The 24136-nt window shown below is 44.1% G+C and overlaps 1 protein-coding gene across 1 annotated transcript in view; it reads right to left on the bottom strand.

Moving 5' to 3' along the window:
* erf (Ets2 repressor factor) overlaps window positions 1–15125 on the bottom strand; it is a 35326-nt gene extending 20201 nt beyond the window's left edge. The window contains exon 1 of the mRNA XM_031871244.1: window positions 14047–15125. Within this exon, the coding sequence (XP_031727104.1) occupies window positions 14047–14068 (22 nt within the window). The 5' untranslated portion in view covers window positions 14069–15125. The remainder of the gene's footprint in view (window positions 1–14046) is intronic.
* Window positions 15126–24136: the final 9011 nt, after the last annotated feature.

The following is a 24136-nucleotide window of genomic DNA, read 5'->3' on the forward strand; positions in this document are numbered from 1 at the left end:
TGAGGAGTCCCGAGCCTCAAACTACTGTTTAAAAAAGCCTCTGCTCCTCATTGTGCTGATCTCATAATTACACTCAAAAGAATGGAGTTCAGATTGGAGGAGCCAGTGGCTTAAAGCCAGGGAGGGGCCGGAGAAACAGACGGGACAAGGAGGAAGTCAGGTGGAAAGGAAGAAGGGAAGAAGGAGAAAAAAGAATTCCAACAGAGATCAAAGGGAGAGGAGGACGGCTGGCCGCAGGTGCACGCGTGAACCCCGACCTCGGTACTCACATGACCCCCCCTCCATTACATAAGGCTCACACAGAGAGAGACACACGGACAGACAGGGTGAGAGATGAAGACACAAACACAGGCAGAAATAAGCTTCTTGCTAAGAAAAGATCCTAATGCTAGAGGTGTGAGGCTGAAATGTGCGTTTGCATTGGACAGAGTACTACGAGGCCAAAGTAATAAAGAGAAAGCTTCACAGAGAAGCGAACGAGAGAAAGGTCCGTGTGAATGAGGAACTGAAAAGTGTGTGAGGAGAGAGACAGGGAGAAAGGCTGCCCAAATACCAACAGCTCAAGCATGAATATGATCATTTTAACAGCGGTCGAATACATAACTTTGCTCTAGTGGAGAGTCTTTTCTATGAGCCGAGCTGCCAAGAGATGATTCGTTATTAATGCCTTCAATTTGTGCCGATAATGAGTAACGTTGGGTTTGCCGGCAGCATTGGTTAACGCCGCTAGAGCTTCAAGTTGGGCCGTCAACGCGGCGGCATATGCGGCCTCAAGTCTCGGTGATCCATCTTCTAAATAGCTCGCACTGGGAACGGCTGCGAGCGATCCAAACTAAACATAGCCTCGCCATTCGGTACGCTGCAGACAAAGTATACCGATTATCAGTAATCAAGGAGGCCCCTAAGTGATCGACATTTGCAGTAAAAATGACAATCTTTGGGTCAAAATGAACACAAACTCCAACACAAAACATAACATTTTGTTTAATCAAATGCTATAAAAGAGATTTCTTTTGCTGCACTATTCTTTAGTGCGTCCAAGTATTTAATTCACACTATAGTATACAAAAACCATGTGGTAATTTTATGAAGACTACATATCGAATAAGTAGAAAACATGCTGTATTGTGATGTACATCACCATATGGCCCAGCCCTAGTCGTGAATCAGACGGATGCTGGACACTTGTCTGGTTTATCAGTGAAGTGTGTGAACTCCTAACGATTAACGATCGTGGTTGATAATTGGTTGATCCCTGGGAGAAAGTACGGAGTTTGACTGTTTGCCATAGCGGTAAATCCAATGTGTGCAGGATCATCGCTAGACGATGTGACAATCTCAGAGCTGATCTGCAGCACCCGAGCCCAGGTTGGAGGCCTATATTCCCAGAGAGGGAGGAGCACACATACGTGCACGTACACGTGCTCTGAAACTCGTCTGTGCATGTTTCCTTTTCAGAAAATAATAATCCCGTAAAACATTCAGCTGTAATGAGCTCCTGGCTACCAGACAGCCTCACTGGGGATTTCTTTCCCCTGTCGTCAGGGCAGAATTTGGCTGGAAGATACTACTGTGTGTGTGTGTGTGTGTGTGTGTGTGTGTGTGTGTGTGTGTGTGTGTGTGTGTGTGTGTGTGTGTGTGTGTGCGCGCGACTGACAGAAATAAAGACAAGAAAGAGAGTGAGACATGACTCTACTATCTCCGTGCAGAGGTGCACTTGGGCAGTGCCGATTCGGTTTATCGGTCACACAGCATGTGCACAGACACAATGGCACCTAACCTGTACATGTTTGTGAAACATTGTCTGTCTGCAGGAAATAAGGTGTGTTGACACCCTGCAGAGCAAAGTCAAGCAATGTTAAGCTCAACAAACCAGCCAGGGTCTAAATTACATTCAGAGGATATCTCACCCACAGAGAGTGAACTTTCAGACAGTAAAGGAGCTGTCCGGGGGGGGGGGTCAAACACACAGCTTCCTTGTGTCGATTTTGGACCATTTTAGGTCAGTCTCCACTATGGAAACGCAGACAACAACGAGGTGAAGGAGTCTTTTAGTTTTGTTTTTTTTAGTAGTCCCTGGACTACAATTACGGGGAACTTCTTGGTGGAAACAGCTCTTGTTTCGTGTGAAAGGGAAAGACCAGTATATCTGGGAAGAGGAACTATGACCCAAAGTGAAACTCTTTCCCTTAGAGAAATAGATTAAAGCTGTAGTATTTACATGAAGACTAAACAATCAGAGGAGGTGTCCTGAGAAAAGAACATTCTGACAGACAAACTCTGAATTCAGCAAACCATAGATAAACTATTCTGACTAGAAGTTGTCAGAAACTGATGGAGGCCATTATGAAACGTATGGTGTAGAGAGACTTCAGAGCAGAGAGAGAAGATAAATATCTCCCGTTAAATCTGGCTTCTGTGTTGTAGTTCGGTTGCCAGACGACTTTCATTTTCCTTCATCGTCGTAGTGTGGTGACCACTGACGAGAATTTGGTGACTTCAGCTGTTGGGTTGAGCCATGCGAGCACTAGTTTGCTCGCCGTACGCGGACACGACCACAATCAAACACACGGACGTCACCGCAGCCCGGAATAGGCCCGTCACTCAAAATCCAGGGAGCTGGGTGAGTGACTCATTCTCGTGCTCCCTGCCAATCAAATTTCATCTCCCTCCCCCTCCCAAGAATGCCGCTTTCCCTTTCAGCATCTTTCCACGCAGACAAAGAGGCTCCACTGCTGATTGCAACTAGTCGGGACAACCGGCATGACAATGCTGGCGTTGGGGGATGTGACCGTGATGTGACAGAACAGGGAAGGAAAAAATAATCAAATCCGTTTCTTTTTTTTTCCCCATTAATATTTAAAATAAACTGGATCTAAATTCTACCGAAGTTAAGAAAACTTCAGTCATAGCCAGCGGAGTCGGCCGAGTATGTCAAGAGCAAATATCAGATAGGAATGCGCATATTTGTGCACTGATAAACATTTGTATTCATACTGTGGAGTTTGTGCCTCATCAGAGGGCTTCACAATCTGTACAACATTTGACCCGAGACAGAATTAACCGAGGCTCAGCGACGAAACGGAGAAACAGAATGACAGGAGGAATATTGAGGACAGACTTCTGACTTTTTCTCTCCTTATACCTCATATTTAAAACCGGAACTCACTGCATGGAAGTCATTGGTACAACTTAATGTACGGTAACGGTGGGTCAGGGATAGCTGTGCTAACATAAACAGAGTAAACAGCCCGCTTTGACCGAATGAATGCATCTAACATGAAGTGTAGATCGATGCTGAAGGTGAGTTATGGGCACTTCATGCATTGAGACAGTCAATTAGTGATACCTTTCAAAACATGTCAGGTTAACCTCTTTTCCACTTTGCTGGGAATTGTTTTTGATTAGATGGACATTTAAACTGGAAGTAGCCCAAAGCTGTTTTACCTCAGACTGCTGCTGAACATGTGCTATCACTGAATAGAAGCACCTTCTCTTCATCTTCTTCTGAAATCAAACATGAATATTTGTCATTTCTGCCAGAACACTGTGGTTCTGAGCTACCGCTGCTCATAATGTCGTTGACGTTAGTACAATCGCAGTGACAGCATTGCGCTGTGGATGACTGTGTCAAATGTAAAACAGCCTGCGAGGGGCTGTCTACATGTGTGATGTCTGGGCGCGTTAGTCAGCCTTTCCTCATTGGCAGATTCTTAATTCCTCCGTCTATTGCATTAAAGCTGGATGGTTCAGCCTCCAGACTGAGCGGCTCGCTCCCCGCGTTAAAACATTAAAGGCGGAGGCACGGCGGCGTCACCGCAGGGAGATGGCAGCCCCGAACTGAACGAAGCCACGCTCGCTAGTGGCAGTGAGGAAAATTAAAAGAGTGTGTCTAAGGGTGCGCGTTAATGCAAGACAGACGTCGGCCCTTTTTTCCGTGGCATGTGGGGGGTCCGCGGGGCCCCCTAATAAAAAGTGTGCGTGCTGCGAGTGGGCGAGATGAGTGAGTGAGTGTCTGAAGGGACTAACTGACTTTCACGTTTCAATAAAACAGAGACCCGGCTCATTCGCCACTGGGTTTTTAAACCGCCGACGGGGACAGCAAGCGGGTCACAGATCTACTTCTCATGGGGTTAACTAATGAGCCAGGGCGGCGCTTTAAACTTAATGAAGTCAACATGTGAAGTGACCCTCCTGTTCAACGGTTAACCATCCAGCATTCTCTCTCATTCGGATCATTTGATTCAATCAGCTAACTCGTCATATCACTCACGCATACGGACAGCATTTAAAGCTTTTTAAAGAATTCAGCTTTAGGTTGATGTTATAGTGAAGAACTCCAGCAGAGCTTTTTGTGCTGTGAGTGATAAAAGAAAGGCACAGACCAGGAGAAACGGAAACTTCATGGCCGACTGATGGTGCTGATCAAATGGTGCCGTTTCTTATCACTCATGTAATTTATGGCCCACCTTTGAAGCGGCTACAAGAACAAGCCCAACCCCTGCTCTCCCTCCAAAGGTTTGGGCAGCTGTTTGATCTCATTCTCAACGATGGAAGAGTGAATCCATTTTAACAGAGACCCCCAAAGCTACATCATCAGCACACCATTCTGTTTCCGTGCTTGTCTGCATGTTGATGGACATGTGACTGGGAATTAATAAAATGTAACTTGGCACGTTTGGACTGGCAAAATAAGACTTCAATCACTGCAGTTGGTTTAGGTTCACACAAAACCAACAATGTTCAACAATGTTATGTGAGCGATGACTGGCCGTTATGTTATCATACTGCAGCCTGAAACAATAAATATATATTTGTTATGGGCAGAAAAGGGTTTGTGCTCGTCTGAACATAGGTGTGTGAGAAGAGGAAGGCAAGAGTGAGAAAAGGAGAGGATGCGAGTGTGTATGCTGCCCGTATGCACTCGTGTGGTTTGGGGTGTGAAAAAAAGGTTTCAGGGCAATTTAGCCTTGAGCTAACTTCACTTCTAGTTTAGTTGTGAACCGCTCTCAAGCCCGGAGTAGCTTCAAATACAAAACACACAGCGCAGCAGATAACCACAGAGTCCCAGGACAAGTTGTGACAGCCATAAAAGACCCCCAGGGTTCCCAAAAAGACCAGTGACTGGAACACACACACAAACAGATAAGAGCACTGTTTCCCCTCCACACACACCGACAGATTCTCTCCACTCTGAAGGTCCCACACAAGGAAAATTCCTTCTTCAGCTCGTTTTGACTTATTCTAGTCAAAACAACACATCATTTGTCTTTATATTGTTTTCATTTGAGGCATTTAAACTGCAAAAAAAAAAAAAAAAGCATGAAATGAAAGCATGCAGCTCAACACTGAATGATCTGGTAACAGGCTGCTACAAGGCAGTGTCTTTTATCCACAGAAGGGCTTCGGGCAAGTAGCTGACATGTTTTACTAGCTTGACAGCCAAACGTAGGCCTATCAAAAAATAAATAAAATCAAGAGGGATTTTCAATTATAGTAATTTGTTAACATACAAAGCACACAATGAATATGCTGTCCTCAAAGCCACCAGACTCAAACAAACAGCTACTTTACCCGCTGACCATTGTAAAACGCACTTCATTCAAACTGAAATAACACAATAAAACTCAGTGGAATCACCTGCTGTGGTAGCTTTCTACAGGAGGCTGGCATTAGTAGTTGTAACGATGTCATATTAGCTGAGTAATATTCCAAGTTAACAGGGCATAATGCCCTCTCGATAAAAAGGTTATAAATGACCTTCGCCCGAGGTAAGACTTTGTCGCCCATCGGAGGCTAGCAGCTAACGTTAACTAGCTCAACACTGATTTGATGTTCACAATGTAGCATGATCGGGTATCTGCGACTAGAAAGCACTGATACCAATCTCCTTATTGCATAATGGCTGATCAATCAGGGCTTGCTTGATAAAGATCACATCAATTTTTTCACTTCCGCTTGCCCGAACAAGCGTTAATGTCGAGCCCTGCACAGGCCACCATGCTGCTTTACAATGTCACACTCGACTTATGTCACCACAGAAGGGGAAGAAAAAAGTGTAAAAGCAAATTTTGGATTACATAATACAGGTTGAGTAATGTGGAAAATGACTAGACAGCTCACAAAATATCTCTGAATATATTTATTCATGGTGAGTGAGTGTATAAATCTGCCGTTAATCCACTTATTTAAAAAGCATGAATGAGCTCTGGCCACCTTTTTGTAAATCCAATAATACTTTAAACCCCAGAGGAGGAATTAATGCCGACAGTTATTTTTTTATATCACCAACACGTGGGATTGGTGGGATGAAAAGTCATCACATGCCAGGCCAACTTACAGGCAACAGGCAGCTGCCTCTTGTCATGGGCACAAAGTGGGATTCAGGGTCCTGGTGCTGCCAAGTTGAGCTGGAGGAAAGTGTCTGCATCATGTGGAAGAACTATGCCTCGAGCCCACCCAGATGTGTCTTGGTGTCTCATCTTTTGGATTTAATGACTTTGGAATAGAAGGGCACTTTAACAAGGAATGATCTTTCCTCACAGCCTGCAGACTGCTACCACATTGACACTTCATGTCTCTGTCGTCGTGCATTCTTGAGAAACTCCTTTAAGCGTGTCCGTGTCCAGCAAAGCGCCACACAGAACAGAGCATGTGAAACACTTGATAATGAATGTCTGGTCTCATTGATGCTCTAAGCTCGGCTTACCCCCGTCTGTTCGGGAAGGTTTAAGTGGCAACATGTCCAATGGAGTGTCCTTTGTAGAAAATACTATTTAGAGGAGCACCGAGATTCATATTTAGGAGAATATGAATTAAAAATGGTATTTCTGAAAGCTGGACAGCTCATGTTTTCAATCGAGCACTGTGGGCTTAAAAATGCAGGTGCAACGCCAACAAGTGTACTGGGCAGGAAAAGTCTGGGTTGGATCAACTCCGTCCAAACAACCACAAAACACCCAAACTGTTTTCCTGCCTGCAACCTGTTGGCAGCATTTCTCTCCCCTCAGCAGCTCTTGAGGTGGTCCCTTTTTAGAGAAAACACATCAATGTATTTTACATCATTTTACAACTGGTTTCTAAATCAACAGGTTTGTTTCTGCCTGAAGACTTTCCACTGGTGTCTCAATGAATGCCGACGATAGCCACAGTTGGATTCTAGTGCGCGTTTCATTTTAAACACATTATAACCTAGATGTTGCCACCTACTGGAGCTCTCTCTGACACAACCTGGCAGACTCCATCTCACCGCTCTCCTCTTGAGCTAAAACAGACTCCCTAAAAAGCTGGCAGTGACCGGAGTAATGTGGGCGGTATTATACAGAACCATACAGGACCACACCTAGTCTGCCCCTTTATCCTTTCTGCAGCGCGTCAACGGCAGACTCGCCTCAATCCTTACGGCCGCTAAGACTATCCCACGCCGACCCACTCGTTCTTCACGAGCCACAGGTGACAGCCATAACACCTCTTTGGGTTCGGATGACTCCAGTCACAACAGCCACAGACAGAGCACAGCCCTACCTCCACACCTTCGGTCTGTCTCAACTTTGGTTTGATTTAAAAACCTTCAAAAAGAGCTCCAAGGGCACACAAAATCTGTCTGCATTTTTTGATGAACACTGGCTTTACAAGCTTCACTCAGTCTTTCGTGAGAAAATGGTTGAGGACAGAGCTTTTTTCCACATTTTATCACACAAAATACTCAAAATATATCTGGCTTTTTTTAAGCCTCTAGCTGTAAATATCAATTAATCGGCAGATTAAAGCGGACAAGTTGACTGAAAAGGGATTTTTAAGTTAGTGGAAAACACAGAATCCTGTCAGGAGTTTCAGCGATATCTGTCCCGCTGAAGAAGCGAGTCGTCAGTTCCACTTGACCTGCTCTGTCCTTTTCATAGAGCAAAACGGATTCACTCAATAGTGAATGCCTACAGATACCAAAGCGAGCAGGACGGTCATTTAAGACGATGAGGACATTCTTTGGACTTAAGGTGTCGCTGCGTGTACTTGTGACCGTGTTGAGATAAATAAAAAGCACTTTCTTTGAGCCGTGTCGGTATTTGGGCTTTTTCAGATCTTCATAACTGAATTATACAGCAACAAATGCACAAAAAGATTCTATCAAGAGGAAAAAGTTACCAATAATTGGTAGTGTGTCCCTCTCCTTGATTATTCAGACTAAGAATTGACAGTCCAATCTGATTGCTAGTGTCTTGCCTACGGTCAACTGATCCCATTTGTCTGTTTAAGCTTTAATAAATAAAGAAATAGGAAAAACAACAAAACTACTGGCTGAGATACGTGTGACTGTGACCGTTGTCTCAGAATAACGGGGCTGTTTCTACGCAGCTTTAAGAGAATCGTTCATAAATTCTAAATATATTTAGCGCTCCGATCGCGCTACGTTGTTATGCGAGTGCTCTGATGAATAAATGGATTCTTTGATTTAGAAACAGCATTGTTGTTTTAGTGATGGTACGATGGTCCCGCAAATCACAGAGGAGATTGATTATAAGCACACGTTGTATATTTAACAGTATTGTTAGTCTGATATTTAAACAAAGAGGCTATATAACATGATTTATTGGGAGAAACCAAGCAAGTCCGTGTAAAATCAGACATTCAGTCCCCCAATATAGCCAGAATAAAATGATCCTTTGTTTCATAACTACATTTCCCACCGCTGTGACAATCCAACTGTGGTGTCGAACCGTCAAATAGTCCACTATTCTGGGTCACCGCTAACAATTTTATCATTCCTGCTAATAACCGGTCAAACGTAGATAATGTGGCCACACAATAAAGTAGGATTCAGCTGACTAAAGTATCAACAACAGAAATGTCACGTTTTGATGTCAGCCTCTCAAATCAAAGAGCAAGAGCTTCTCTTCCAACCGCAAACCTTTACAGAGATGTTCAACAACCCATGCAGAGAGAAACTCATCACAGGAGACTCAATGCACCATGATGAAGGACAGCCCAGAGAGGAACAGATCTACTGCAATCAGGGGAACAAACCATTTGTTCTCCATTGGAGAACAGCCCCACAGCTGAACTGTACAAGCTCAAGCAGTCTGTGTGTTTTGTTCAAAGTTATCCTGGCAACATGTAGATGCACAACTATGTATTTGTTTATTAAACAGGGACCAAAGGACAGTCATTGACTGTCCCAGAGTTAGCTACAGTGTAGCAATATTTCATCAGCAGTCCCTCCAATAGAGACACGTAGCTAAAGTGTGTACAAAAAAAAAAAAAAGAAGACCACTTTAACTGTATAATATTGCAAATTGATGATTCTTACTGGTTTCAAACTACAAGATGGATTATGCTTTTAATATCCGAGCTGCTACACAACCACTACCGTAGTGCCCTTAGGCAAGGCACTTCAAATCTTGTCCTCCCAGCATGCCTGCTGAAACATGCGTTAAAAGAAAGCCTCGTGTTTGATGACAAACACTGTGAACGGGTTGCTCGGATATACAGCAAGCATGAATTTCATGTGAAAATAATATGGTGAAAAATGTATCCACCAGATAGAGAATGTTGGAAAAATAATAATAAAGCCCCAAAATGGAGCATCTTTGAGACATTTTCATTGTATTGCTAAATAAAAACACCTCACATTTGCTGTAGTGTTTTATACATCAGTGAGACCCACAACACACAAACTGATGAACAGCACAAAAATGAATCCACGTTGTGAAGGACACAACTCCTCAGTCGATATAAACTACACCACTTCTGTACCAGAATAAAAGTATAGAACTGCAGGCTTGGATGTCTATCACCGCTCACCTCCCAGACCGACTGGCAGGCCTTCCTGTGCTGAGGCCCGAGTGTTTGTTTGGCCAGCATGTCCCAGCTCGTGTGAGCTCTAAGCTTGGTATGGGTCACTGAAGCCACCGTACACACACACACACACACACACACACACACACACGCGCACTTCCAGGAAAGGAGGCCCGCCGTGATGTCGAGAGGTGACCAGTGGCAACGCTGACCTGGGCCGCCGCTTGACAACACACCGGAGAAATGCTGACGTCACTCTGCAGCCATACTTTTTCCAGGGTCTGTTTGCCCCGGGGCTGGACTCAGTAGTAATTTAGGAATGTGAGTCGACCTTTTGCTTTGACCTGATCACTGACAGTAACCACATAATGGGAGGAAAGCCAGGGAAAAGGGTACATCCTGTGAGGAACAATGGTATTTAGGGGCTTTTTTAGGCTGTGGAGACCTGAAACCTGGTCCGCACCATCATATTTAGGGCCTAAAAAAAAAGTGAGACCCAAGATCTGGTTGTAGTTATTCCCATTTAAAATATACATTTTTATTTTACCACAAATATCAGAGTAAAATTTTGAATAGAACACCATAAAATCTATTTGACTCATTCCAAAGCACATCAGCAGATTCAGTGCAAGGTAACTCATCACAATCCATTCTTCTTTCATGTCGAGTGACATTCAGTAAACCGCTGCACAGATGTCTGCCGACTCGCAGCACAGGACACTACAGCGTCTGTCTATCCTTCACATACCTCAAAACCGCTCATCCGATCTACTTCACACTTGGCGTGTGTATTGTCCGGGTTTATGTCAGGTAAACGAAGTAGTACAATGTTTTCCACTGAAGTAGAAGTACATAGTAAGTTGTATAAAGTTGAGTTACATATCTTTAAGTGCTTTCTGGGCTTTTTGCAAGGTATTTCGGGTGTGCAATGAGTTAGAATAGTAACAAATCAATATTTTTTGTATCTAAACATATTTAATCTATGGCTCTTTGGGGCCCTTTCAGTTGGAGCCCACCTTGCCTAACGGTAAAGTCTGCCCCTGGAGTTTTTCCACCGCTGTTTCTGATTGTGAGAAGCTGTGACTTGGGTGTGTGACGCAACTATGTCACGGCAGGTGTGTTGCTGAGGACCAAAGACATCTCTGTGCAGAGTGTTAAAGTAGTTCATATGAGCGGTTCCTCGAGAAAGCTGCAAGCGGCACCACCACAGGCCGGGCACCCTGCTCGTTTTCTACAGGCTCTGCACTCGTCGTCACTGAATCACGGAGGAGACGGAGTGTCCTGAAACAGAGAGACTGCACAACCACATCACTGAACACTTAAGCCGCCAGCACGTCTTCTCAAACTCCCCCCCCCCCCCCCCCCACCCCCCCCCCCCCCCCCCGAGACAAACGTCTTGGCCTCGACTTGTAGCGCAATTGTGCCGTCTCTGCTGCTGGTGCCGATGGCATAATTTGGTTTAATGGTGAGACAGTAACACAACAGAGTCCTTCCCAAAGGAAACTAACAGCGTCAGTTTTCTAACTAAACGCGGCTGTGGTTCATTAGCTTTTGGTCTAACCGGTGTTATTAGAGCTATTTGAATCTGCATAAAAAAAAAGACGTCTCGTTGTTCTTCCTGTAATTACAATGGGCTGACTCAACTTGCCCACGACCAAATGGTCTTCCTCAAAGGGCAATTTGGTCTCGCTGGTAAAAGTCAAACACTCGCTTTGCTGGGACCACATCAATGTCAGGTGGAGCCGCACATTGACAAGACATATGGGGCGTGCACACACACACACATTTACACTCACAAACACATAAATACACACAGTCATAAACAGCAGCCTAGCCCATACCAGACTTAACACCAGCTAATTGCTCATGTATGGCTCCTTTCACTCCACAAACACACACAGTGTGCAACAAAGCGTGCTGGCTTGCTGGCCGTCTACAGCTGTGACGTCGAACATGTGGCGCTGTGTTGATATAAGGAGTAACACAAGTGGAAAATTGGTGCTGGTGGGGCCAGACTGCTGACTTCCTGATAGGAAGAGTGGAGTGGAGGGTTGACCCATATATACATAAAATAGTCAACAGGCTGCTCTACCAAGGGAAATACAGACAAAGGGTCTGTGTAACTCCAAGCATAATGTAATGTGGATGTCGATCACAGTTACCCAATGGGATCCTTTGGTATTATATTATATTGATAACATGGGCCTTCTTACAAAAACAGTCAAAGTAAAATGACACACACCACAGTGATGTCACTTCAAATGTTACACAGCTTAATTTAGAGCTTTTCAGTCCACAGAAATCAAAGGAAGTTGGTATGAATCACAAAACAACTAAAATGGGAACTACTGAAAGAACTCACAAGCCGTGCTGGCTTTCATTGAACAGACAACCAACAACAATTTGAACTCCGTTTTTTTTTTTTTTTTTTTTTTTAGCTTAACAGCATAACCAAACCAGAGAAGCATTTATAAATAGTCAAAAGGGAGCTGTACTCTGCTAGATGGCACATGGCTCAAACAAAGCGGTCTACTTTTAAAACTAAGTGAAGTGCAGCATAATGTTGCTGTTCTGATCCTCGGGATGATGGGAGTCACTAAGAGGGAATACAATGTTCAGACCATTGACATGTTGTTTATGACACAAGAAATGTCTTGTCTAGTATTGGGTGCAAGTTTTCTGCATGGTGAGCTTTATGGGTCAAGAATAAAAAAAAGTAGTTCCATGGGTCATGACGCTCAGTTCTACTCTCAAAGTTTTTGGGGATTTGCCACCCATGAGGCACTCACAAAAAAACACCAGCAAACAGCTGACTTTGGCAATTTAAACTTATTTCCCCACTTTACTACTACCCCCCCCCCCCCCATTATTCATTTTCTGAAGCAGCGCACAGATCTAAAGGTTTCTAATTACGATGTAAACATCCATTATGGGCATTCGATCTCCTTCAGCACAAGATTACCGAACAAGACTTCTGACTAAACTGAGTTTAAGAGCTCCTAAAAGGCACAATTGAGGAGACATCACGAGCTGCGGATGGAAAAATTGTAATCATTTATTAAATGACAATGAAAACAACTTAAAAAAAAAAAAAAAAAAGAGCGGAATTTGAAATAGCTTGGAGTCGAAATCTGTTAAAACTACTGAAACCATCAGCCTGGACACAATTCCTGCAGCTATCAAGGGTCAAAGGGGATTACTTGGAGAGTGCCTCACAAAGCAAAGAAAACACAGAATTTTTGTAAACAAAGGGATGCAATAAGTTCTCTGATTGAATTTTAGAGTCTCACACCAAGGATGCAGGCAGCGTGTTATCCAGGATCTCAGATAACCTCAGAGTCAACCTCAGCTTATCAGCAGTCATCCAATCAACCAGTCACTTTCTACTGTGGGCTGTGATGTAGTGAGACATGGAAGTGTGGTTTCCAGCTTGTAATAATGAAAATGCAAAAAACTAAATAAAAAAAACACCACGGTGAACACCAATCATGTGTGTCAATTCCTTAAAATAAATATCTTGCAATTAGCTTAGCCAACACACTTCATACACAGAAGTAATATCTCTCTTCTCAAAGCAACTATCAACTCTTCCAGTTAACTATTTCTATTTCTCCTGCAATATACATTTAAATTTAAAAAAATTATTAAATTATTAAATTATAGTCATGTCTCTTTTAATCCATTTCTTTCCCTGTCTCCTGGAGATGTAAAAATAAATATTGCATGTGCACTATCAACTTTCAGTCACTCATAGTTGTTCCATGTGGTGTTGGTTAAAAGCTAAACTAAAGCTGAGTCGTCTAAAGTGGGACATGAAATAAATGTTAACTGCACCACTGTCGCAGTCAGGGTCAGTGTGGCCCCGGCTCTGACTGCTTCCCACTGATCCGGAACATCATGCTGCTAACTCTCTCATGTCCTCACTGTAAATAGCTCAGCATAGTAGCTTCAACTTAAATATCGTGCAAATAACTTTTAAAAATTGCATTTACGGTTGTATCGATCCGCTTTATCTGGAAATAAACTTGCCCGTGAGCTGGACTCTATTTTGTTTTAACTTTAGCTGAAACAATAACATGAGGCTCGGATGGATCCACCCTAGCGCCATCATTTTGTCACACTTTCCCCTGGAGCGGAGAGTTTGGTTGGCGTGCTAACCAGCTAGCCGCTGAAGCTAGGCGCTGTTGTTTTCACTTGAAGAACAACGGCGGCGCCGGAAAAGTTGAAACCAAGAAACGTGAACCGTCAACTCACCGGGGTCTGCCGGGGTCTTCATCTTCGCTGTCGTCTACGGCGCGTTGCTTCGGTCACTTTGCTCGTCGACTCGTAACTTTAGCTCGCGTTTAGCCAAGTGAGCTAGCCGAGTTAGCAGTGACACCCCACTCCTTCCTCCGGTGTTGTTCTCACAAGTGGCTCGTTAGAAAATAACCTGCCCCGACAATGTGCTTGTTTTTAAGTTGAAAAAGAAACCAGCTAACTTCACATACGCTTCTGCGTTTTATCTCGACACATCAGCGTTTGTTGAAAAAGTTTTGTTTCGCAATATCTGTACGCAGCGTCTGATGCCAAAAGTTGCCCCGAGCCTCTGGGGGGGGGGGGAAATCCAGTCGCCCGGGTCTGAATGGCGCAGGTCGAAGTTTGGAGGAGTCGTGCTGCCGTCGGTCGTACTGGAGCAGCGGAATGCGACGAGTCTAAACGTTCATCCCGTCTGTTGAAACGATGTCGCATGGTCGATTCCTCCTCCACATCATCATCCTCACCGACAGTCACAACAGCGGCGCTTCTGAAAGGAACAAACAAACCAAACCAACTCCGCTCTTTCTCTGCCCCTCTCTTTCTCCGGCAGACTTTTTCTTTTTCCACTGCACTCACTTCGTGTTCTCTCAACCCCCCCCCCTTCTTCTGTCGGGTGTCGTGTTTCGCTCTCCTCCTGCCACACGGGGCCGCCCACGCTGACCCACGGAGGGAGGGAAGGGGTGAGGAACTGAACGCCCACTTGTTGCCAAAGATCGTTTATGGAGTGTGAATGTTCATGGTGGATTCAGTTTTCCTTTCTGGAAGGAGGGGGGGGGGGGGGGATCAGGGAGTAGATAAAAGTGCAACAATTAATCTTATAAAGTTATGGTAGTATATGTTGCAAAAAAAGTTTCAGCCATAAAAAACAGATAAGATGTAATATGGTTTCAAAATTATTAATGGATAAGCAAATTAGTTTCTGACTTAGATTAAGTAGGATGGTCAACTACACCTGTGGACTAAACGTTTCAGGGAGCCTATCGTGTGCGTGAACAGTGATGCTGCCAATAACGACCCAATCAGTTAAATAAATAAAAAGCTAATTCAATTAATTATATAAATAACATGAATAAAACACACTGTGTATGTAAAGACACAAACACGTGTCTGCTGCAGTTTGGTTTATGTTTGCGAGTTAATTAAATAAAATCACTAATCCCTTTTTTTATTTTATTCCGAGTAGCTCATCATCTTGATAGACGATCTTCGATGAGGACCAGTCGCTGCTCTGCTGCCCGGAGTTACCGTCGCCGCTGCCTCCAGTTTATCGCCCCGCTCGCTCCCGGTTGGCGCGTCACGGCGTTGCCGTGGAGACCCGCTGCAGCCGCGAGGTGCCGTGTTTACCTGTAAATTGCGACGGAGAAGCGGCCAGGGAGCCGCCGCCATCCGCTATGCACACACGGGGAAGGAAGGAATGGAAAGGGCCAATCAACAGGTGTCCTTTATCCCGCAGGAACGGACGGTGGCCGTGTGCATAGACTATAATTATGAGAGGACTTATTAGCATTATGGGCTCATCACACACACACACACACACACACACACACACACATCTCTTTTCTCCCACACTCCCTTCTCCCTCTCTAATGAAGGGCCCTTCAGCACTTGCATCAGCTCTGAGGAGGCAGCAGATAAAGAGAGAGAGAGGGCGAGAGAGAGAGAGAGTGGAGTTGAAAGAAAGTAGCGGTAATTACTCAAGAGCGTAAAGTGGAAAGCGAGGAGCGGGCTGAGCCGAAGTGCGCATGGGAAGGAAGTGAAGTGGAGAAGAATAAGTGTGGATTGAAGGTAGCTCCTTTTTTCCCTTACTCTTTCTTTCTTACCCAATCAGTCATCACACTTGTTTCTGTCTCCCGTCCATCCACCCATCCCTCCCTCCCTCCATCCTCTGCTCTGCTCATTTACTTTGAGTGGCAGTGTGTGGGAGGTGAAGGCCAGCCGGTGGGTGAAGTATTTCATGCGATTGTCACACACACACACACATGGAGTGGTACAATAAAAATACAACAGAAAAAAACATCTCCTCTTTCTGCTGTCACTCCTTTGCCTCCTCTCCTCCACTTCCTCTCCTCCTTGCCCCCGTATATCACACTCCTACTGCTCTTTCACTCCTCTGCTCTGCGTGGATCCTTCATCCTCCTCAGTTTTGTAACCATCACCTCCTACTTCATTTTGGCCTACACCTCTCATCTTCTCCTCCTCTACCTCACTTCCTCCTCTCCTCAGCAGTTCTCCTCCTGCTTGCCCCGCATGACGCTTCGTTAACACCTTCACCACAAAACCTCTGACAAAGAATCTACAGGTGTGTGTGTTATGTTTATGATGATCCATCTGTTGAATATAGATTAACAGAATAGTTTTGACATTTGACATTTTTTGCTTTATTTTTGCTAAGAGTTAGATGAGAAGATTGATGCCCCTCGTCTGTCTGTCTCCTCAATTTAAGGCGACAGCTGCTGCGTCTGTTTAGCTTAGCTTAGCTTAGCTTAGCACAAAGACTGGAAGCAGAGCTTAGCTTAGCACAAAGACTGGAAGCAGAGGGAAACAGCTAGCCTGGCTCTCTCCAGGCTAGCTACGGGTCCACGGGTAATAAAATACGCCTACCAGCTCACTAATTTAACAAGTTATTTGTCATTTCCTAATACGTCGTGGTTTTCCCCCCATTTCCAGTCTTTGTGCTAAGCTAAGCTAAAGCTAAACTAACCGGCTGCTGGCTCTGGCTTCATATTGAACAAACAGATATGAGAGTGGTATCGATCTTCTCATCTAACTCTCTGCAAGAAATCAAATAAATGTATTTCCTAAAATGTCAAACTTCCCTTTTAATTGTTTAAAGAAGAAATTGCGTCTTAAAAATGTTTGGGTTTTTTTGTCGGACAAACAGTTCACTATCAGACTAAGAATACAAGCAAATATTCACACCTGAGAAGTGGAATTTTACCTTTTGAAAATGAAAATCAACTCAGAGATGAATCACAGAAGACACATTGACATATTACAGTATGAATAGTACATGTAGCTAACACATTAATAATGGCTGAATCCCATTTACCTGCTTCAGCTTCAGGGTATTGTGCATAATGGGACACTTGAATAGAACAGAGCTATTCTAAATGTTATTAACTCGTGTTTTTTTCGGACATTACAACATTCAAAATGTCTGCTGTGAAAAGGAACTAATTGATTCAGCTCTACATGCGTGAGGTTGTCACTTTTCTCCTCTCTGCTCTGCTGCTGACCTTTTGCTCCACCCGAGGACACGTCGGGACAAACACCTCGAGGAAGTGAAGTGTGAACGATCCCGTCGTGTCTGGTCTGCCGCTCAGCATGACGACATCAGTTTGTTTCAACTCCACCAACAAACTTGCATCCACCAGGCTTTAGGAAACCTTTTCTACGTCCAACGCACCCAAAGAGGAGCAGGTACTCACTAATCTGCTCTGCAACTGAAAGACTATCAAAAGTGCAACCAGTTTACCAGAAAAGATTCCTAGTTAATAATGATATAATGCAAATTTCTGGTTTCGTTAGAGAGATTTAGTGTTCTGCAGACACAGATACGTGTAGGCGAGAATTATATATAAACCAAAATACATCTTCCCACCAAACCTGCATTCAAAAAACAGTAGTTTATATTAAAATAAAATAAAAGTGTTGATTCTTTAATGTTCACTGCTTTATGTCTAAAGACTTCACAGCACGTTGGGGCGATATATGAGAGTTAGTCTGATGCGGTACTAAAGTGGCTGGTTGAACGTTGCTTTTCTGCATTACAGCAAGAAGTTCCAGACTGGTTTAAAATGATTGGACATGAACGAGTAATTAACATTCATATTCATTAATATATTTGCCTAGAACCAGTATCTTGCTTTGTGTATTTTGCACTTTTGTATTTGTCTTATGTATAAGATATGAGCCACTGTGTTTACCGCCTTTTTGTTTCAAAAATCTAAAAAAATAAATAACAAAATGTTGCAGAAAGTATTCCTGCAAGACAAATCAGTTCCAAAAACAACAGAACACAGATTTGGAGGGGAAACAAAGTCACCCTAAGTGTGATGATGGGAATATTGACTAAATAACTTCCGTTCAAGTCCCTATGTTTTGAGGCCAATTCCTTCACTCACAACAAGACGACTTGAAGTCGAGCTGTGTCCTCGCTGGCCGGTTGAAAAGTGGAAATAATAGCTTGTTGATGCAACAGGAGGGTCACCGAGCAGACTGTGATGCAGACACCCGGCCGCATGCGAAAGCAACGGCAACAAAAGCTCAGTGGGAGACCTGACGGCCACATACGTGTGAATTGGTGGGCTGATTGGGACTAACACGTCACCAGAGTGGCCATCGGTTCATTACTGAGGTGGTAATGCCCCTCATCAGCAAACAGGACTTCATGAATGAGGATGTTCTTAAAGACGTGTGACCGGTGGGGTTTTGGTGATTATGCTCGTATTTTGGTTTCAGTACTGTTGCTCATTAGATGGGATCATTAACTTAACCCAATGTCAATGGGCTGCTTTGACACAGTTTCACTATTATTTTTATGTCACTGTTGGGTTATTTACCCAAACTAAGCTTTACCTTAAAACTTGAAAAATAGTTGTTTTTTTTGACAAAAGTATGTGTATATACCATTTTAAACGGCAATTGGTACACATATTATTTACAATCAGTAACAAAAATAGTTGCATATGCTTTTTAAAAGAGGTTGAGTGGATTATAACGTTTCATAACCATACCGTATTTTAGTAGCAGTAACATAAAAACATAACCCCATCTACAACCCATAGTTGTGAGTGTTTTTCTACCATGTAAAGTAAAGTAAAGCCTTATTACGTTGACCCAAATTCTGTTGATTTTGACCCTGTGCTTTTTATGTGTGTTTGGGGAAAAAACACTGAAATGTACCTTTACTCTGTTTTTTGGGGTTCGGTCCCATTAGCAAAGTCCCAAATAGAGCTACGGTCACGTCTTTGTTTTCTTTCCTTCTATAGGTTAATAGGTTAAGTGTTTTCTATCCGAGGAAATCTGCCGTGTTTTTAAAATGGTAAAATAGGCCCGAGGGGGCAAATGGTGCAAACCGAGCCACACCTCAGAGCGAGCGGCGCTCGGTCTCGACAACAAAACTGTAATGGGAGAGGCCTTTTCACACCAGCCCATCTGTATGCATAAGAAAGCACTCTCTCTCTCACACACGCACACACACACACACACACACACACACACACACACACAGCAGTTGAGTCAAAACGAGGTCGCTCGTGTGTTCGTGACAGCAGAACGCGCTCGAGTGGCCGGAGGGGAAAGTTTCTGCCTGTTTCGGAGTGATGAAGACATTTTCCATGTTGTGTTCCTCTGCTCTGCACCATGAGCTTATGTTTGTGGAATAAGGAGGCCCTTGTGTGTGCGTGTGTCTGTCTGTCTGCCTGCTGGCTGGTCAGATGATGTCTGCCTGTCTGTCTGTCTCGCTGCTGCTCTTGTCTGACACACAAAGCAGCGGGACACGTACAGAGAAGATGGAAAAACGGTGGGAAGAGACACGTGGAGAGGTTTTTTAAAAGAAGGGAAAGACAGAGGTCAGGAGAGGAGAGCTGAGGAGAATCTACCGGGGATCAGTAGAGGGGGAGGGTGAGAGAAAGAAAGAAAGAGAGTGCGTGAGAGAGAGAGAGAGAGTGAATGGGCCCTTTGTGATCAAAAGGCTTGTTTATTTTCTTGGCGCTTGAACTCCTCAGGAGCCACATTGGGCCTGTCTGCCCTGTCTAGCTCCCATCCTCGTCACCCTCCCCGACATCCCAGCGACAGGCCCTGAATCATGAAGAGGAGCCGGGTCACTTCAGAACCAACACAAGCAGCTTTAAAACATGGAACGTGGAATTTGAAGTGGTTTGAAACTGGAAGACGACCTCCTGGGCGCTTGACCGGAGTCACAATAAGAGAAATTGACTCGTACTGCTGTATTTGACCTTTTTTCTGAGGTAGTAAGCATTACTGTACTTAAGTATTGTAATACAGTTTAAGGGTACTTGTGGTATTTCCATTTTAAACCGTTCTAAACTTCCACACAATTTTAGCAAAATTTTGCTGAATGCGTCAATAACAATAAATCAATAATTTCAAAAATGTCAGAGGGCAGGATCCCAGATACAGACATACACTTCTAGTGGGTCAGAAGTGATGCTTCAGAGGGATTACTTTATCAGTTTTATGATATTTTATTATCTAAACATTGTTTTTTAGGAAAGTCCTACTCATTGTGCCTTTGAGTAAAAGTAGCAATATCTCACAGCAAAAGTCCTTCAAAAAGTATACAAATATATACAAAAAGCACTTGAACTTGAACAAAAGTAATAGTACTTTGAACGTTGCCTCTTATCGTAATGCTACCCCATTATGTACTGTGATGCGATTATTATAATATAACATCGTTGCAGATGATTAAGGTGAAGATAATTTGAAGTGCACGTGTCACTATTTGGTAGTTCAAACCTTAAAGGAGCAGTGCGTAGGATTCAGCGACATCTCGTGGTGAATAGCCCTCCTCCCGCCCCTCCCTTTACAAGTGCGTGTTTGGAGAACTACGGTGGCCTTAATGTGAAAGGCTCTCTCCGGAGCCAGTGTTTGGTTTGTCCGTTCTGGGCTACCATAGAAACGTGGCGGTGCAAAATGTCGGACTCCGTGAAGACGACCTGCTCCCTATATAGATATGAAGGACTCATTCGAAGCTAACAAAAACACAATGATTCTTAGTTTCAGGTGATTATACATGAATGAAAACAGTTATGAATATTATATTCCATCTCTGCTAATAAATCCCACTAAATACTGCTCCTTTAACAATAGATACATTTTAGTCACTCGTTATAAGCTTTTCTGTGTTTCAATCTGAAAAGTAACTAAAGCTGTCAATTAAATGCAGCAGTAGTAGTAATAGTAATAGTAATAGTAAAACCTATGAAGTAGTTTAAAGTGGAAATACTTAAGCAAAGCACAGTACTTAAGTAAATGTACTTAGCTACATTCCACCACTGCAGACACTTAAATACTTAATAATAATAAATAAGGAACAAATAAATCGGATTTAAGTCGTCCTCTGCTCTCCTCTCGAGCTGAAAAGTGAAACACTCCCACATCACACTTCATCATAATGCATTTCATTGTATTACCGGCACTAAGTTGCAGTAGGGGATTTTGCATCAACCAGACGCAGTGGCAGAGTATGCAGTCAGTCCTACTCGGACACAAACACTCTCTGTTCCCTTCTCCCCCTCTGCCCCCCCCCCCCCCCCCCCCCCTCTCCCGCTCTCCTCCAGCTGGTATTCACACACGTGTAATGGGATTAACACGCTCCTGCACCGGGGAGGAGAGAGAGAGGACAGAAACGGGAGGAAAGAGTGGAGGATGAGGCCATGGAAGAAATGGGGGAGGAGGGTGAGGAGGGGGACAAGTAGGGGAAGGTTGAAGGGGAGGAAAGAGCAGGGTTCCTGAAAAGGAAAACAAATGTGTAGAGGAAAGAAAGAGGGGCGGCAGAGCTATTTCCATTAGCTTGTTATTAGGCTGCGGGAGGTCACGGGGGACATTCTGGGCTCATTTGAATGTCGGGGAGGAGGACAGCCCCCGAGCAGCTCCATCTGCATACAGTCAGACTAAGAAGTGTCTGAATAACAGCCTGCAGCTATCTATAAATAGCCACCTCACAAGCTGTCAATGGTCCTGTGTTGATCACTGGTGGCAGTTTATTAAAGTAAAACATGAGCAAGCAGTAGACAAGTCAGTGAGGATCAGTGTGTGAATTAGAATGTGGGCATGCAAGGGGAAGATTTGTAAGAAAGCACGCGATGAGAGGATGCAAGTACAGAGTGGCTAGTGTTATGAATATTATGAATGCAAACGTTATGATATTTGACTGAGGAGCTGAGGGACTGACATCGACTTTCAAGTGTTGTCACTTTTCAACACATCCTCAGCAACGGTTTGTATGATATTCTATGAAAAGTGAATCCTCATTTTTCATATGTTTTTCTATGAAAGTCTTTTCAAAATAAACTTCCATCTTCACAGGAAACTACTTAGTGAGGTTTAGGAAAAGATCGTGAAATACTTGATTAAGTTTAGGCAACAGAACTACTTAGTTAGGTTTAGATCGTCGTTTGGGTTAAAATAACTAAGGAAGTGTCGTCGCTGAAGTTCGCAAGTTACTCGACAAATAAGTCAACGTGGATTTCTCTCTCCTGGTTAAATAAAATTTGGGCTTCATGTCTCTGCTCTGACTTGCTGACATTCCTATATTTTGTCAGTATGTATTATTTTGATGTGTGTGTTTTTGTTTGAGCTATACTTCGATCCTGTTTCATATCTCTCTGCTCACCATCAAGTTGTGTCCAAGAAAAATTCAAATGAGCAGATCACAAAACCTGGGCAAGTAAAACCAAAACTACCAATGACTTCTTTGTAATACGGTTGACTTGAACCAAATTATCGACCCTCCGTCTGCACTGAGCTGGTGTTTTTGATACCTGAAAATGGCCGACCAGGATGGATTCCTCTGCAAAGCCTGCTGTTTTTCTGTGGATGAGGAAAACAGAGCTTTTAGAAAATGACTGTGAGTCAGAGATCAGAGATCACTCATTATACCCGATAATGTTGTCATTACGCTGTATTAATGATCCCAGAGAGCAGGAGGAGACAGAACGATGTCCCTCTCCTGAACACATGATGGACAGAAAAAGGACAAAGAGATTCGTCCATTTTCCTTGTATGTGTCAGTGTGGCGGGAGATCTTTACCAAAATGGTTTCAAAAGGCTTCAGAATCTGTCCTAGGCGCTCGGAATGATTACCACGTGTCTTTTGCTCCTTCACGCAATAGTTTTGTCGCTGATGAACCGCCGCAGATCATCGCTCTGCATAACGAACCGCGTGAAAACAACTCTCGCCACGTGGCCGAGCGGTGGGAACGTGGAACAAAAGCATTTGATTACGTGCGAGTCAGCTCTTCTGCAGAGAGACAACGCAGTCCCATTAAATAAAGCTTTAATGTGGAGAGAGATAGAGTTGAGTCCCTGGAGAGGAAGAGGGACTGCAGCAGGGATTGTGAGGGTTATATTTGAACTCTATTTGCAGCCCTGTGCCAAGTCTGTACTGGAGAGAAGAAGAAGAAGAAGAAGAGGCAGAAGAGGCAGAAGAAGAACATGAGCAAGGGAACCCAGAGAGGCCGAGTACACGGCCAAGAGGAGTCAGTGAGTGAAGGAGAGAAGTGTGAGTTGGCAAGAGAGGGGAGAGGAGGAGAAGGGGAGGTGTGATGGAGTGTGTGTGGGGGGGGGATTACAGAATGGAGCAGCCAGCAGTCAGTCAGTCAGACTGGAGGTATGTGTGGAACGGTGTCAGTCTATACAGAGCTCGGTGTGTATGTGTTAACAGCCTCCTCCGTCTATCTCTGGAGGAACTCCCTCTTCCTATTCCTATTGGCACCATGCAGCCGCTTCCTCCCATACTACACTCCCCCAAATACCCAGACCGCTCCGTCAACTCAGTCAATATAGCAACACAGCGCCTGTGGCCTGTATGTCGGAGGATATCCGCGATATGTCGCGGTTCCTTCAGCCTAACGTGATGAGGGCCTGATCACACCGAGACGCAGCCGCTGCAGGCGGGCGAGCTTCAAAAAATTCAGGAAAAACTGCTTGACAACAATAGTTTTTGCGGGCAACACGGTTCAGTGTGGTTTGGGGCCTGTTGTTGCAGATTGCAACCAACTAAATACTCACACTTCCTTTTCCAAGACTGCGGCAACGTGAGCGGCAGAGTACAAAACCATAGTAAGGCCATTCGCCTCCTCAGAGGCCATCCTTACGATAATAACACTACTTTAGGAGCAACAGGAGTCAGAAGGAGGCTGGTGCTACCGCGGCTTTGCCCTCTGCAGCTCCCGTTACCGCAGTTTCACAAGCGTGTGGGAGCCAGTGTTTGGTTTGTCCGTTCTGGGCTTCTGTAGAAGCATGACGGTGCAACATGGTGGACAAGAAGTCCCGCTCCCTATATGTAGATATGAAGGAA

This window comes from Anarrhichthys ocellatus, unplaced genomic scaffold (assembly GCF_004355925.1).
Source record: "Anarrhichthys ocellatus isolate YVR2014 unplaced genomic scaffold, GSC_Weel_1.0 scaffold57, whole genome shotgun sequence".
NCBI lineage: Eukaryota > Metazoa > Chordata > Actinopteri > Perciformes > Anarhichadidae > Anarrhichthys > Anarrhichthys ocellatus.